At 33.0% G+C, this 13,896-nt stretch overlaps 1 protein-coding gene and 1 long non-coding RNA gene across 5 annotated transcripts; one reads left to right on the top strand and one right to left on the bottom strand.

The window, feature by feature from the left end:
- The first annotated feature begins 1,142 nt into the window (after positions 1–1,142).
- Positions 1,143–11,186, top strand: LOC135120826 (uncharacterized). Of its 4 annotated transcripts, none has more exons than XM_064045146.1 (10): positions 1,143–1,446; positions 5,071–6,021; positions 6,075–6,270; positions 6,648–6,766; positions 6,823–7,098; positions 8,105–8,374; positions 8,425–9,324; positions 9,385–9,883; positions 9,939–10,630; positions 10,686–11,186. In XM_064045146.1, exons 4-10 carry the CDS (start codon positions 6,736–6,738, stop codon positions 11,036–11,038), a joined length of 3,021 nt encoding a protein of 1,006 aa, XP_063901216.1. In that variant the 5' UTR covers positions 1,143–1,446; positions 5,071–6,021; positions 6,075–6,270; positions 6,648–6,735; the 3' UTR covers positions 11,039–11,186. The 4 variants fall into 4 exon arrangements, with proteins under 4 accessions (XP_063901216.1, XP_063901214.1, XP_063901215.1 ...); XM_064045144.1 differs by having other exon boundaries at positions 1,146–1,446; positions 5,071–5,555; positions 5,666–6,021; positions 8,425–9,883; XM_064045145.1 differs by having other exon boundaries at positions 1,146–1,446; positions 5,666–6,021; positions 8,425–9,883.
- Positions 11,187–11,446: 260 nt separating this feature from the next.
- On the bottom strand, positions 11,447–11,810 carry LOC135120828 (uncharacterized). The gene is made up of 2 exons (XR_010278758.1): positions 11,677–11,810; positions 11,447–11,623 (listed from the first exon to the last, which is right to left on the bottom strand). It is a non-coding gene; the product is annotated as an uncharacterized LOC135120828 (long non-coding RNA).
- Positions 11,811–13,896: the final 2,086 nt, after the last annotated feature.

Here is a 13,896-nt window from a genome sequence, read left to right as displayed (position 1 = left end):
AGAGTTTTCAAAATCTGTCTAACAGTCAGAATGTAAAAACGGAATGTGTGATTAAATAATCATTTATTCGTAAACGTCTATAAATTTGCTTAAGGTGCTTTATTTCCGCGATCCTCATACGATAAGAGACGGCTATTTGGATCGAAAACGTAAATTGGGCCAAAAATTTTGAAGTTATGTTATTAGCATTTCTGTTTGTATTGCCAAAAGGGTGTTGCAATTTTGCATTCATGAAGCGAACAGCTATGCTAAACTTAAGTTGCATATTTATCTTTACGTTTATTTACTCTCGAGTTAAATACACGTTTTGAAATTAAAGAAGCATTTTTTTTCATAGGACGCGTTCCGTCATTACCAAAATTTTAATAGTTAACTCAACAAACTGCATTTTTCTGAATATACCAATTTCTAGAATAGATACGTAAATTTATGAAGCCGCTTTCGTTGTTTTGTAACAATTTTTTTGTAATGATTCATAAAAATAGAATTTTCAGTAAGAACTTGACTTTCAAAAGTTCCAAATCAAAATTTAATATTCATCCCTAAAAGGAAGCGGAATATCTTGTTAAGTAATAATTATTTAGGCATCAAAGGTGAAATCGTATCATAACGTGCTTATCCCCGTAACACCGCTAAGAGAAGTCTCTTAGTCCTGAAAGCAGAAATAAAGTCAAAAATTTATAGGTTATATTATTAGAATTCTCGTTTGGTATTACCAAAACGGTGTTGCAATTTTCCATTCATATTGCGAACAGCAATGCGAAACTTAATTTGCATATTTACAAATAAGATAGTAAGAGATTAACGTCTCTGTTATTTTAATGTTAAACAGAATATCGCTTTTTTAATTAAAAATTGACTTGAATTGAAATTTTCAGCGCTGTTGCCACTTTATTGAGGCTCAAAATATTAACGAGAATGACAAATTTCTAATTTTTTACTGATAAATAGGTAACCATTGATAGCAGTATCGTAGCGTATTGAATAATTTTAAAGTTTATTTGTCTGCGTTATATGCCAGCATGAAAATGTTACTCATCGTTATTTTACTGCAAACATTTAAATCAAATTAGGGAACGATGCATCTGCATCTGATGCATCCAGCGTTGTCTCGTTGACCTTGGAAATCTGTAGCAAGTGTAATAATATTGTGCAATACTGTCTACTGCACTTGCCGCCAACCTACCAGCCTACCACCGCGTCCCGTCAGTCTCCAATTTGTAGTTGTAACGAAGAGTCGAATGTAGCCGCTGTTGTTGTTATCACGCTATTGTTGTTTATTGTGCCATCGTTGTTTATTCTGCCATCGTTGTTTATTCTGCCATCGTTGTTTATTCTGCCATCGTTGTTTATTCTGCCATCGTTGTTACGTAAAAAAAGTGAATTTTATCACAATATGTGTGACTCGGAAGCAGGAAGTTCTGGCCTAGGTCGTTCTAGAGAAAGGTAGGTGAATAATTTTTTTTATTACGCACTTCAATAACAATAATTTCTGGTGATTCTATACTTTGGCTTAAATTGTTGAACAAAACGTGTTGTGCAGATAACGCTAGGGGAGTTCCGGCCACAGTGGTTTGGTGGTCATTTTTTCACTTAGATTTTTATACATTTTAGTTGTGTATCATTAGTCCGATGTATTTGTTGAATGACGACCGCCATTAACCACACAAAGTAATTATAAAAAAAATCAAAAACTTAATTTTAACGCAAAAGTAGTCGTAGAGTCGGGTGGCGTAAAATAAGGGCCTGAATAGAGAATACTTTCATATTTAAAAGTAAATGTATTTCAGTGTGCCATCTTTTTGAATTCAGTTAGAAATACTGTTAAATTATGTGGTTGATCCATATTGGTAATCAAGAAAAAAAGCTCATTTATCAATGACCTCAGACTTGAAAAAAATTACATCTAAAACAACATTAAAGTTCCGTTATCATAAAAATTCAGATATTTATTTCTTAGCGATCTTTCTGTTAGTGTTATTAAATTGATCTTGTTTCAACGTTTTTGCCGTAGCCTGGTATTTTTTTCTTTTTCAAATTTTTAACTTACTATTGCTTTTGTTAAAGTTTAAAAACATATGCTGCCCATAAGGAATACGAAAGTTGAAAAATGTTGTAGATTGTTTTTAGTACTTGCATTTTTATGCTGCTCTTGTAGTGATACAGTTTGATTTCAATCGATAAGCTTCTACGACAAAAACAAAATTTTTCACAAAAATGGCTTTCTAAGAGTAAAACAATAAAAATGCTAATGCTAGTTTGCTAAATTTTTATAAATACATATATGTCTATGTCAGGGTTGGAAAAAATCGGATTAAAAAAAAAATCAAAAATCAATGATTAGTTTTTAAATTACATTTTTTTTGTTTTTTTTAATGTTTTTAATTTTTCTTTGATTTTTTTAGTTTTTCGGTTACCCACAGTAATTCAAACTTCAAAAGTAGTGAGACAAAAATTAAAAGTTATGTAACTAAATTTTAACTTTTAATTATTTTTATTCAGTTTTTAAAAGCTATATTTTAGTAGTTGTTGTAATTTTCATTTTCTAGGTATTTTCATACATTCACAAATGCGGCTCTGCCTAGTTTGAATCGTGCCTCTATCGGCAAATGTAAACTGCAGCTGACGAAATAAATACTTTACGTTCCAAGAGTCTAATTCTATTAATTTTGGGAAAGTGTCGTAAAACCATTGTCAGTTTCTTTTATTGAAAGCTTGAAAGGGTCTGCATCCATTGTAGACGTAAACGTAAACATGCCAGATGCTTGTTTTTTGCTATTAATTTACGACACTGCCAAAGTTAGGAGAATTGGATTGTACTTGTAAATTGTAACGGATCTTTCGCCTTCGTGGTGTCCCGGAAAAATCTACGTAAATTGCGGCGGCACTCAGGTAGTACCCTTATTGAATTAAATTGCATTTAAAAGACTGTAACATGCATTATATGCTCGTAATTCAAAAAGAAAATTTAAAAAATCAAGAATGATTTAAATCAATGATTAAAAAAAAAATACTTGGTTTAAATTACGATTTAAATCAAAAAGTCAGGCCAACCCTGGTCTAGGGACAATATCGAGTCTGCAACTTTCGCAAATGATAAAAACTACTTCGCGTCAGTTATACAACAGAACAATAAAATCGGAACGCCCTGCTATCAATTTGAATATATTTTAAGTCCATTGGCTTCAATTAATCAAAAAATTTGTCTAATGTGTTACGCAGTTATTTAACAACACAGTAGAAAAGAGTATATGTTAATAGTGCTAGTAGTGGGAGTAGATTAGAGCTTGGGTAGTTATTAAAATCTAGTTGTATTGGCTTGCTTTCTTTCTTCTTCTAACAGACCTGAATTTTATCGCAAAAATTTCATATCATTATACAGGGTGAGTCACAAAACACGCGGTCATCGATAACTCATAAATTGTTAGAAAAAAAGTCAAGCACCAAAATTTACGATACTTTGAGGGCTGTATGCTAAAATTATTTTTATTTAACTCAGAATCTTCAGTTTATTAGGGTTGGGACACTGCTTGTTTTTTTTTTTTTTTAATGAAACGCCCATATATTTCTACATTTACTAGCCATTTCCTGGTTTTTATAAGCATAATTTATCATTTAAAATCGATTGCGAGGTTGCCACGTTATTCCTTTTTTTTTTAATTCTTTCGACAATGAAAGAGTTATCAAAAAAATCGCAAATTGTGTGTTACAATATTTGGCACTTTGTTGTCGTACCAATTAAATCAAATTTTAAAATACCCATTGTTTAAAAAAGTTCTGATAGTTTAATACAATTTACAAATATGGATATTTATATTTTTCCATTAGCACACAGTGTTTTATTACGATATCTTATTCTAATTTTGTGCTCATTTTTTCAATATGTCAATGTCTCTTAAAAAAGTAAAAAAAAAAACATAGGAACTCTCAACTTTAAATATAGAAAATACTTAACAAATGGGGAAGAAAACAAAAAATAGAATGAGATGCGATAATAAAATACATGATGTTGTATTTGAAAAAATTGGAATATCGTTATTTGAAAATTGTAATACTTATTTTTTTGATAAACATTATGTACATGAAGATTTAATTTTATTTATACCACAACAAAGCGCGTCTTTCCACAAAATCTTGTTACACAAATTTAAAAAATAACCCTGCTGCGATTTTATTTGTGAATACTTTCATTCCCAAAAAAATTGAAGAAAATTGGAATAGCGTGCCAACGTGGCATCGGAATTTCAAAAATAAATTATCATTTCTAATAATTGATGAAACATCAAGGAACGCGCGGTAAATGACTCGCCCTGCGAAATTTGTAATATCTCATTAAAAAGTATTTTGAAAAAACTACGAATAGGTAATAATAAAAAAATTAGAATACTCTGAAAGTGAGGGAAACTCTGGACATGCACATTTAGAAAAGCAGCGATATAGAACAAAAAAATAACAAAAATGATAAGTACATATCAGCATTTTTTTAATTTTGTAATTATTGGATATATTCTTCCCATTAACAGAAGATAAAAAGTACAGTAACGTATTGTTTACGTGAAATTTAGAAATAGTAAGTTCAACATGCATGTTTTGATTTCATTTTAAAATAATTCACTTACAATTTTATGTTATACAAAGTGTCAAACGATAACACAAGCTGCATTATCACGTCAAAACAAACCAACAATTATTAAGAAGTTGGGGCCATAGTTTGCTCCAATCCGAATTAAAATACGCTTTTGAGGATCTATTAACGCAGGGTCAGAAAGAGTACTAACGGCAAAATTGGCAAGGTCGATAACAGCACATTTGCGACCCCAACTTCTTAAGGATGATTTCTTGCTTGATTTGAAGTGATACAGCTTGCGTTAACGTTTGGCAATTCAAACCTGCCATCCTGTATAAAAGTAAAAAATACGCAACTCCTAAAAAAACGGTGTATATTCAAATTGTTCCCTGAAAACAGTTTTTAATTAATCTCTTTGAAGTCACAATTTTTCAACACTAGATTATATTTTGATTAAAGTGCAACACTTCAAGTCAAAGTTTCAGTATTTATTTTTGTCGTAGTTATTGTACGAAATTCTCGAAGGGGGAATGTAAAGATCCGATGTGCAATTTAAAGCATCCCTATAAGTTCTGTCGGGACTTTCAAATGGAGAGATGTCATAGAGAGTACTGTCGATACCTTCATGTGTCCTCAAAAGATGAAATCCAGTACAGAGAAACGCTATATCAAAGCGACACCATGAGGTACGAGACGTTGAGAACATTACAAATTTCGGGCATTTGTCAAGAATTTAGACAATTCGGCAACTGTAAATACGGAAGCAAATGCAAATTTACTCATAGGACAATAGAGGAACAAGAAAATGATAAGTTTATTTGTCCAGTCTGTTTCTCCGAAATAAGCATGACCTCTTGGTGCATTTTGAACCCTTGTATGCATAGTACTTGCGAAGGTTGTTTAAGAGAATTGATTGCACGTGATATGCCTCAATGCCCTGTATGCAGAGGCCAAATAGAGGAGGGAAGTTGTCCACTTTCTTTTATTGGTACTTTTTTTTTTAATTTTTCGTCTTTGACTCCAATTTAATCGATCAGCTTCAGTAGCTCATCGGTTCGATCCGCTGAAATTTTATGTGCTATATGATCTCGTTTTTAGAATTTTAACACCCACTCCCTGCAGAGAGTTCTTAATGAAGAGATGTAGAAGGGTTCAGTGCAAATACCGCCATGAATTTATTATATGTAACAAGATCCAATGTTTGGGCAGTTTAAAGTGCATCATGGTACATAATTTAACTCCGCAGGAAATAGAGCAGGTTGAAAGTGAGGAGATGCCTTTTTCACAAAATATTAATATCGAACTGCGTCGGCTAGCCTATGTTATAACAAATAGTTATAAAGCAGATATCCAGAATCATATGTGTACAAGGGAGCTCACAAGAACAGAAACTTGTATAAGAAAAACATGTGTAGTCTGTAAGCCTCAAGAAAACTATCCGTTGCCCCTCATGAGTATGTTATGACAAAATGTGTTTGACATTTTATTTTTCACTTTTTTTTATTAGGAAAAATTGTATGCCACTCCTGTAGATTGCCATTGTTGCCCAGTAAGTCTTTCTACTTAGTCACATGCGGGCATGTTATTTGTGAACAATGCTTATCTCATGCCAGAGTGGTGGTCTTAGAAGAGGACGACACAGTTTTATATTTCTGCCCTGATCCCTTGTGCGCTTCAATGACTGAAGTCAAAAGATTGCATTGGTAAGTAGTTTCGCTTTTTGCTTTCGTAGAAAATTGTTAGAAATTTAGCTTGTGATCAGTAGTGGAATCTTGGAACTTCATTTGGTACTTATAATTATGTAATTATTCGCTTCAAACAAAAATACTTAACAAGCAGGAAAAACCCGTTTTCCGGTTTCAAAATAGAAACAAAACGGGAATTTTGTTTTCTTGCTTCAAAACAAAAAAATTAAAACACGATATTTCAAAAGTTCGATACACCAATATGTGGCAAGGTGTATCTGGCTCAAAGCAAAAAATTGTCATGTTTTCGCATTTTTTCTTTTTCGTTTCGCCCAAGAAATTTTAGAACCAGTGTTTGTGTTATGGTCTTAACGAGTTCATCACTTATTTTTCAGAAAAAAAAAACGTCTTACCCATCACCTGACATATTCAGAGGGAACTCCTAAAATCTTTCAAATATGGCATAAAACACTCAAAAAAAGGATGCTGGACAATGTTATAATGAGTAGTTCAGGTAACTCATTTCTACTCTTTATAATCAATCTATTTCATGTCAATCTTCTTCTATAGATCTGAATGTTTTGAAATTGGCAAAACAACATTTAGAGGACACAGAATGTTGGCAAGTTGATTTGGTGCGACCAATAGAAGAGATCGTTTTTGAATACGTACCCTGCAGCCGATACGAGATAAGTGACAGCGACGAAGAACCTTTCCAAAGTAATGCTACCGACGAAGAATATGAGCCAACTTCTGAAGTGTCAGAAGAAAGCGATGAAAATGGCGAAACATCTGAGCACACGAAGTCTCAGTTACAGACTTGCAAGAAAAGATTGTTTGAAGGAGGTAGGTATTTCATTAAGTAATTATAATTACGAAATATTCAGGCTTTTTGTAAAAAAAATCCAAAACGTCTTTTTAATGGCCGACTTAGATTTTTTTACTCTTGTCTTAAACTCAGGTTTCTATTTTCTCGGATTCTGATCAATTTTATTAAAATGTCAATTTTTTTTCGTTAGCTTTCTTGCTAACATTTCCAAAGATGCTATAAAAATGATTAGTACCTAACTTAACATAATAAACGTAACTTACATAACACATGTAACACTAATTACCTATACATTATACATATGCTATTTCCAATATACTTTCGTGCATAAACATAAACCAATATTACACATTTTTGAAAACAAACAACTTACACACATCCATCACATATTTTTATTCGTCCATCTGAAAAATCTTTTCTTAACTCAAATGTTAAACTCCAAACCACCAATCGGGTGTTATGTAAGTTGCAAATAAGACTTTTGGCATACCAAAACTTTTTTTTTTAAATAACTAGAAAAATTTTTTCTAGCTATGCCTGATACCTAAATGTAGTATATTTTAATATACAGGGTTAGTATAAAGTCCCGGAACGGGCGAATAACTTTATTTGAAAAGTTTTTTGCTGAAATTTTTTTTGGATATATACCTACAACATTGATTGCATTGATTACAACATACAGGTTTTTTGGCATTTTCTGATGCAGAATAAAAAACTAATTTCAGAAATTATCAACTTGTTTATTTCTAGTGAAACAACATCTGGGTGTTCCATTAAAGTTGCCATGTTTAATTATACATCCAAAGCAAATTTCAGAAAAAAAAACTTTTCAAATAACAAAGTTATTCAAACGTTTCGGGACTTTATACTAACCCTGTATAATTCTCTGGAACAACCCAATAAATAATGTATGCAATGCCATTTGAAAAGTAAGTTACTCTCATCTGTAGAGATTTTTACAACTTACGTTATACCTAATATTAGTCGTTTATAATGTTCTAATAATTTTTCAAATATTTATAGAAGGACAAAGTTCAAGTAGTTCTTCAATGCCCACTACCTCGAACCGCAATGAAGACTTTGACTTGATGTTTACGCCATTGGTTTCGCCTGTTGAAGAATCAAACTGCAGGATTTCCGCTCATTTGACCATTTATATAAAGAAATGTTTCGTTTCAATGAAGATACACACCGTTTTACATGAAGGGCATTACGTTTGTGATGCTTGCAGTGGAGATGACAATACCATCAGCGGATTTTTGTATTCTGGTTTGCCCGCGACAGACCATAAATGTATGTATAGTAACAAAAAAATGCAAATCGAAGTTTAATTTTTGTTGTAGGTAATAAACTTTCCGACAAAAACAGAACACTTGTGCTGCTGTCTAGAAATTTTGGCGAACGTGAAATCCAAGTGAAAGTTCGTTACTGTCTCCCCGTCGGAAAATTAATAGGGGAGGAACTGCCGATTGAAGAGGAACGTAAGTTCATAACACCGTTAATTATGGATTGTGGTTCTTCTGCCCTAGTAAACCCATTAACGTCAAAAACCAAAGGAAAACGCCATTGTTGTTATTTCTGTGAACAGTTTTTTGTTGAAATGTCTTCACATATTCTTCGAAAACACAAAGATCAGGAAGAAGTGAAAAATATTATGACTATGAAAGCTAATAGTGTGGAACGGAATGCTGCGTTACGAGAGATCAGGCGAAAGGGTGATTATAATTTTAACAAAAATGCCACCTGTGAGGAAAAAATTGCTATAAGGAGAGTAGTGACAGGACAAGCCTCCAATTTAATTACTTGCCCAAATTGTTTTGGTGAAATAATGACCAGAAACTTTGCTCGACATGAACGCAAATGTACTGGACGGCCACCAAATAGAAGAAATGTGCTTAAAGAAGCTCGCTTTAAGATTATCCAGAAGGAATTTACAGCGAATTCTTTCAGTCAGAAACTTTTTCTCGCTTTCTTAGAGCCTGTTCAAGTTGGGCTAATTCTACACGAGATATTAGAAGATAAATGTTTGAAACTTGTTGCTGAAAGATATTCCTTAATGCATCGTGGTTCATACAGCGCATTAAAGAACGATCGCCAACATTTGCGTAGAATGGCACGATTGATTTTAGATGTTAAAGACATAAACCCCTCCATTCTGGATTTTGAAGATCTGATACTCTATGGAGGTTATGATGCCTTACTAGAGGGAGTTTTCAATTTGTGTTCACTTGACAAGGAAACAGGCGAGTTTGGAAAGCCAAGTCTGGCAAAAGCTTTACGATCGAGTATTACATTTCTTTTAGACGCACTTAACGTTGATTATTTAACTCATAATCTTCCCACACAATGTGAAGAGCGTGGCCGTTTCGACAATTTCAAAACTCTCCATGATAAAAACTATGGAATCTATGTTGGCAGGTCAGCTGGTCGAACCAGCTTGCAAAGAAAAGCAGCCAAATTACATAATTTACCAAAGGCAAAGGACGTTAAATTATTTTCCACATTGATAGTTTCTGAAGCGGAGCAGGCGTATCAACGGTTACAGGACGGTTTCGATTTCGACACATGGCTAAAATTAGGAAAGGCTGCGTTGGCAAGAGTTATTGTGTACAATAGACGTAGAGTCAGTGAAGTTGCAAGTATGTCGTTGGAATTGTATAACAAAAAAATCGAACTTGATGATGAAATACTTCAATCCCTTCCAATGTATCAACGGGAGTTAGCGAATAAATACAAAGTTATGACTTTGATTGGAAAGCGTCTACATATATTACATGTGCTGTTGGACGAAAATCAATGCAGGTAAATGAGTACTTTGATTTTTCTACTTTTTAAAAGATTTTTGATTGTGTTGTAGGTATCTAGATATGTTTCTCCAATATCGAAAAGAAGCTGGTGTTCCCTATTCAAACAATTACCTTTTTGGTATACCTACGAGAGCGATGTTTATCGATGCTTCAGTTGTTTTAAGAGATTACTCAGAGAAATGTGGTGCTGAAGAACCGCATCTTTTACGTTCCACTTATTTAAGAAAACAAGTCGCAACCCTTTCCCAATTGTTAACAATGAATGACAATGAAATCGGTCAGATTGCAAAATTGATGGGTCATAGTCAGAAAGTCCATGAACAAGTATATCGACAAGACGAACTTTTATTTCAACTAACAGGGTGGGCAAAATTTTTGACTATCGTAGATGGAGAAGAACTCTTTTCATACAGAGGTAAAAGTCTCGACGAAATACTCACTATTGCACAAGATTTACCAGTACCTGAAGAGGATCCGGCGTTAGACGATCATATTACCTCTGAAGAATTATTAGGAGACAATCTCAGTTTGGATTCGTTTGAAACTACCTGTTCAACAGAAAGTACAATCAACAGAATGGAAACGAACCTCATGCAGGAGGTATCAACAGACACTCAAGTCTCACAATCAGGTGTGATAGAATGTTATACTACAGACAATATTACTGAAGTGCCTTCGGATCGTCGAAAGTGTGACAAAGTTACACATACTACACAAGAAGCGCTTTCTGAAAAAGTAGGGGGTACGTATGCTGAAAAGTCTAGAAAATTGTATATCATTGCTGATATTTTTTATAGCGAGAGCCAGTACTGAAGACCGGAGGATTGAAACACCAAAGAAAAAAATATCGAGTCACAGGGGAACTTTGAACACGAAGTCACCAAAATCGCAGAAATCACCAAGAAAAACGACAATCGCGGAGATAAAGCAGAAATTGCAAATAACTCCTGTAAAGAGAAGAGGAAAGAAACCATTCACCTCAGAGCAAATGTCTTTAATGCAGAGACATTTTTCGCAATACATATCCAGGGGTCATTTGGCACCACCGAAGCTGTGTGCAGAATTTGTTGAAACGAACCAGCTCTTCTCTGATCGCAGTGGTCGAGACGTGTACAACTGGATCCAGTATCAGAGAACTAAGCGAAGATGAAACTAGTGGATCAGCTGTCTCTTTTGTTTTTTTTTTGTTTTGTTTACAAGTTGTGATAATTTTTGATATTTTTGTAATTTTAAACACTGACTTTACATGTTAATATTGTATTAAATTTTATAATATAATAAAAAATGTCTTAAATTCACAGCTCGTATTTTTAACTCGAGAGTAAACACAAACGTGCAAGTAATTGCTTTCTGCAAACAGGAATGCAGAATTGCAAAACCGTTGAATTCGAGACTAAATAAACGAAAATATAAAACTTAAGATTTGCATTGCTGTTCTCAAGATGAAAGCTTAATTGTAAAGCCGCTGTGTTCTGTTGTAAGTGTTGCAAATCATTGCGAATGTAGTATGCAACCAACCTTGCTCAATTTTTCGTTTAATTACATGAAAACATATCAATTTCCGAATTTTAAATCAAATAGATTTATTCAAGCTTTCATGTTTACAATATTTTGTATAAATGTTAATTATAATATGATGGTGGAGTTGTCAATGTCCAAGTAGACATCCTGGTAAATTTTTCAACACAGTCAGGATAACACATAAACGTTCCACGGGGCTAGAGAATATTCGGGCCTAAGAGACTAGCTGAGACACACACAAATTGTGTTATGCCATTTCTGACTTACCAACTTCATCGCCATCTGAATATGAGTAGAATCACTATAAAGCCATTAAACTCTTAGGCCGGTGTACCCCCTTCGCCTGCTAAGATGTGTAATAATGGCACGGGCCTAGAGCGTTGTATATCGTCATGGCTATTATTATTATTATTATTATTATCGCATCAACCCTAGCCGAGCATGTATTGTTTTAAGAAGGCTTAGGCGAGAAATCTGCCATCAATTTTGCTCAAGTAATCTGCAGTTTTACTTTCTTAAAATACTACATTTTGCGACTATTATAGACAAAAGGTCTTAAGTCGAGCAAAGTCAGTTTTTGCAACAGATGTCTCTGTTATGCATTTTAATAAATAGAATGCTTACGAACATTGCCGTTGCAGCGCTGAGGTAACCACAAACATTCGCTCTCTTAAAACCTCAAAAAATTGTAGATTAATCAAGCACAGGAAGCAAAAGGTAAAACAATTTTTAATTTGGAAGTTTTACATTTGGAACAAGTCGAGCCTTATTTTGACATCATGAAATAGGTGTAACAGGTAGATTTATTTACTTTAAAAATTTACATTTTATAACTTTGGGAATACATATCGAAAATTACGAAAAATAATAATTTTTAAATTTTGAACAAGAAAGTTTCAGATAAGTCATCTGAAGTGAACAAAAGGTAAAACTATTTGTCGTTTTGGAAACTTTGCAATTAGCAAAACCAGTTTTTAATTCTTTCACTAATACTAGCAAACTTGATCCCAGAAACCTTTCGCAAAATTGATTAGGAAATTTGCACAGTATGCTTGGATAATGCGGTATTACAACGTTTTACACAAGTCCTTCATTATAGTCTTTGTCATTCAGTAAACTACACAAGCGCATAAATGTTTTCTTTCCTTTTTAAATACACATCTGTTATTCTTTTTAGCTACAATGTGCCAAAGATGATTAACCAGTGTTATTCTCGACAAAATGCGACAGACATCAGTTGTTTTCAAGTTTTAATTTACTTCATTTCAAAAATCAAAACGTTTTTGGGTTCGATTTAAATGTGACTTTTGGTTATCATAATATTCACGGGACGGTCCTAGAGGAATAAAATTTCGAAATGGATTTTGCCTTACTTTGACATTTTTAGATAAGTGTAAAGGGCAGGCGTTCTTATTTTGAAAATTCGTATTGGTGGGTACAGTTTTTACAGTTTGCCGTGAATATGGAAATATATAATTTTAAAATTTTGATTAAGAAAATTTCTGATTAAAGAAGTAAATTTAACATAAAAGATAAACCTATTTTTGTGACTTGAAAACTTTACAATTGCCACAAATACAAACGTTTGCAAAAATTTTTGCACTAGCTATATCAAAGTTTATCAAAAAACAATGGGAACTTTGATTACGAAAATGCACATGATGCGTGGATAATTGCTGTATTATAACGTTCTAAACGAGTGCTTCGTTAAAGTCTCTATTATTCAGAAGACTAAATGAGCGCATAAATCTTTTCTTTTCGTTTTAAATACAGATTTTTTAATTTTTTGCTACAATGTGCCAAATGTGATTAACCAGTGTTGTTCTCGACAAAATGTACCAGACATGTTGTTTTCTATAGTTTTTAATTTACTTCATTTTAAACATAAAAACGTTTATGAGCTGGATTTAAATGACTTCAAACATTCAATATTCAACATTACTGCATTAAACCGACGTGACTCTTAGTTGTCAATACATTCTCATGACGGTTCTAGCGGAATGAAATTTCCAAATGCATTTTGCCGTATTTTGACATTTTTAGGTGCGTGTAGCAGGTAGATTTTTTTACTTTGTAAAGATGTAACTATTTCTTTTACTTGAAAACTTTACAATTTTCACAAAAATATTAGTTTGTAAAATTTTTGCAATAGCTATATGTATCAAAGTTTATCAGAAAACATTCGCGATATTGATTGTGAAAATTGCACATAATGCTCGGATAATGCTGTAGGATAACGTTTTAGACGAGTGCTTTACTAAAGTCTCTGTCATTCAGTAGACTAAACGAGCGCATAAATCTTTTCTTTTATTTTTAAATACAATTTTTTAATTTTGTTTGCTACAATGTGCTAAATGTGATTAACCAGTTTTGTTCTCGACAAAATGCACCAGACATGTTGTTTTCTAAAGTTTTTAATTTACTTCATTTTAAAAATAAAAACGTTTATGGGCTGGATTTAAATGACTTCATACTTTCAGTATTCAA

This window comes from Zophobas morio, unplaced genomic scaffold, assembly GCF_036711695.1.
Source record: "Zophobas morio isolate AGI-343-1 ecotype UQ-CSIRO unplaced genomic scaffold, CSIRO_AGI_Zmor_V1 ptg000425l, whole genome shotgun sequence".
Classification (NCBI taxonomy): Eukaryota; Metazoa; Arthropoda; class Insecta; order Coleoptera; family Tenebrionidae; genus Zophobas; species Zophobas morio.
The sequence above is the reverse complement of the archived record's forward strand: the minus strand, read 5'-3'. Positions and strand labels throughout refer to the sequence as shown.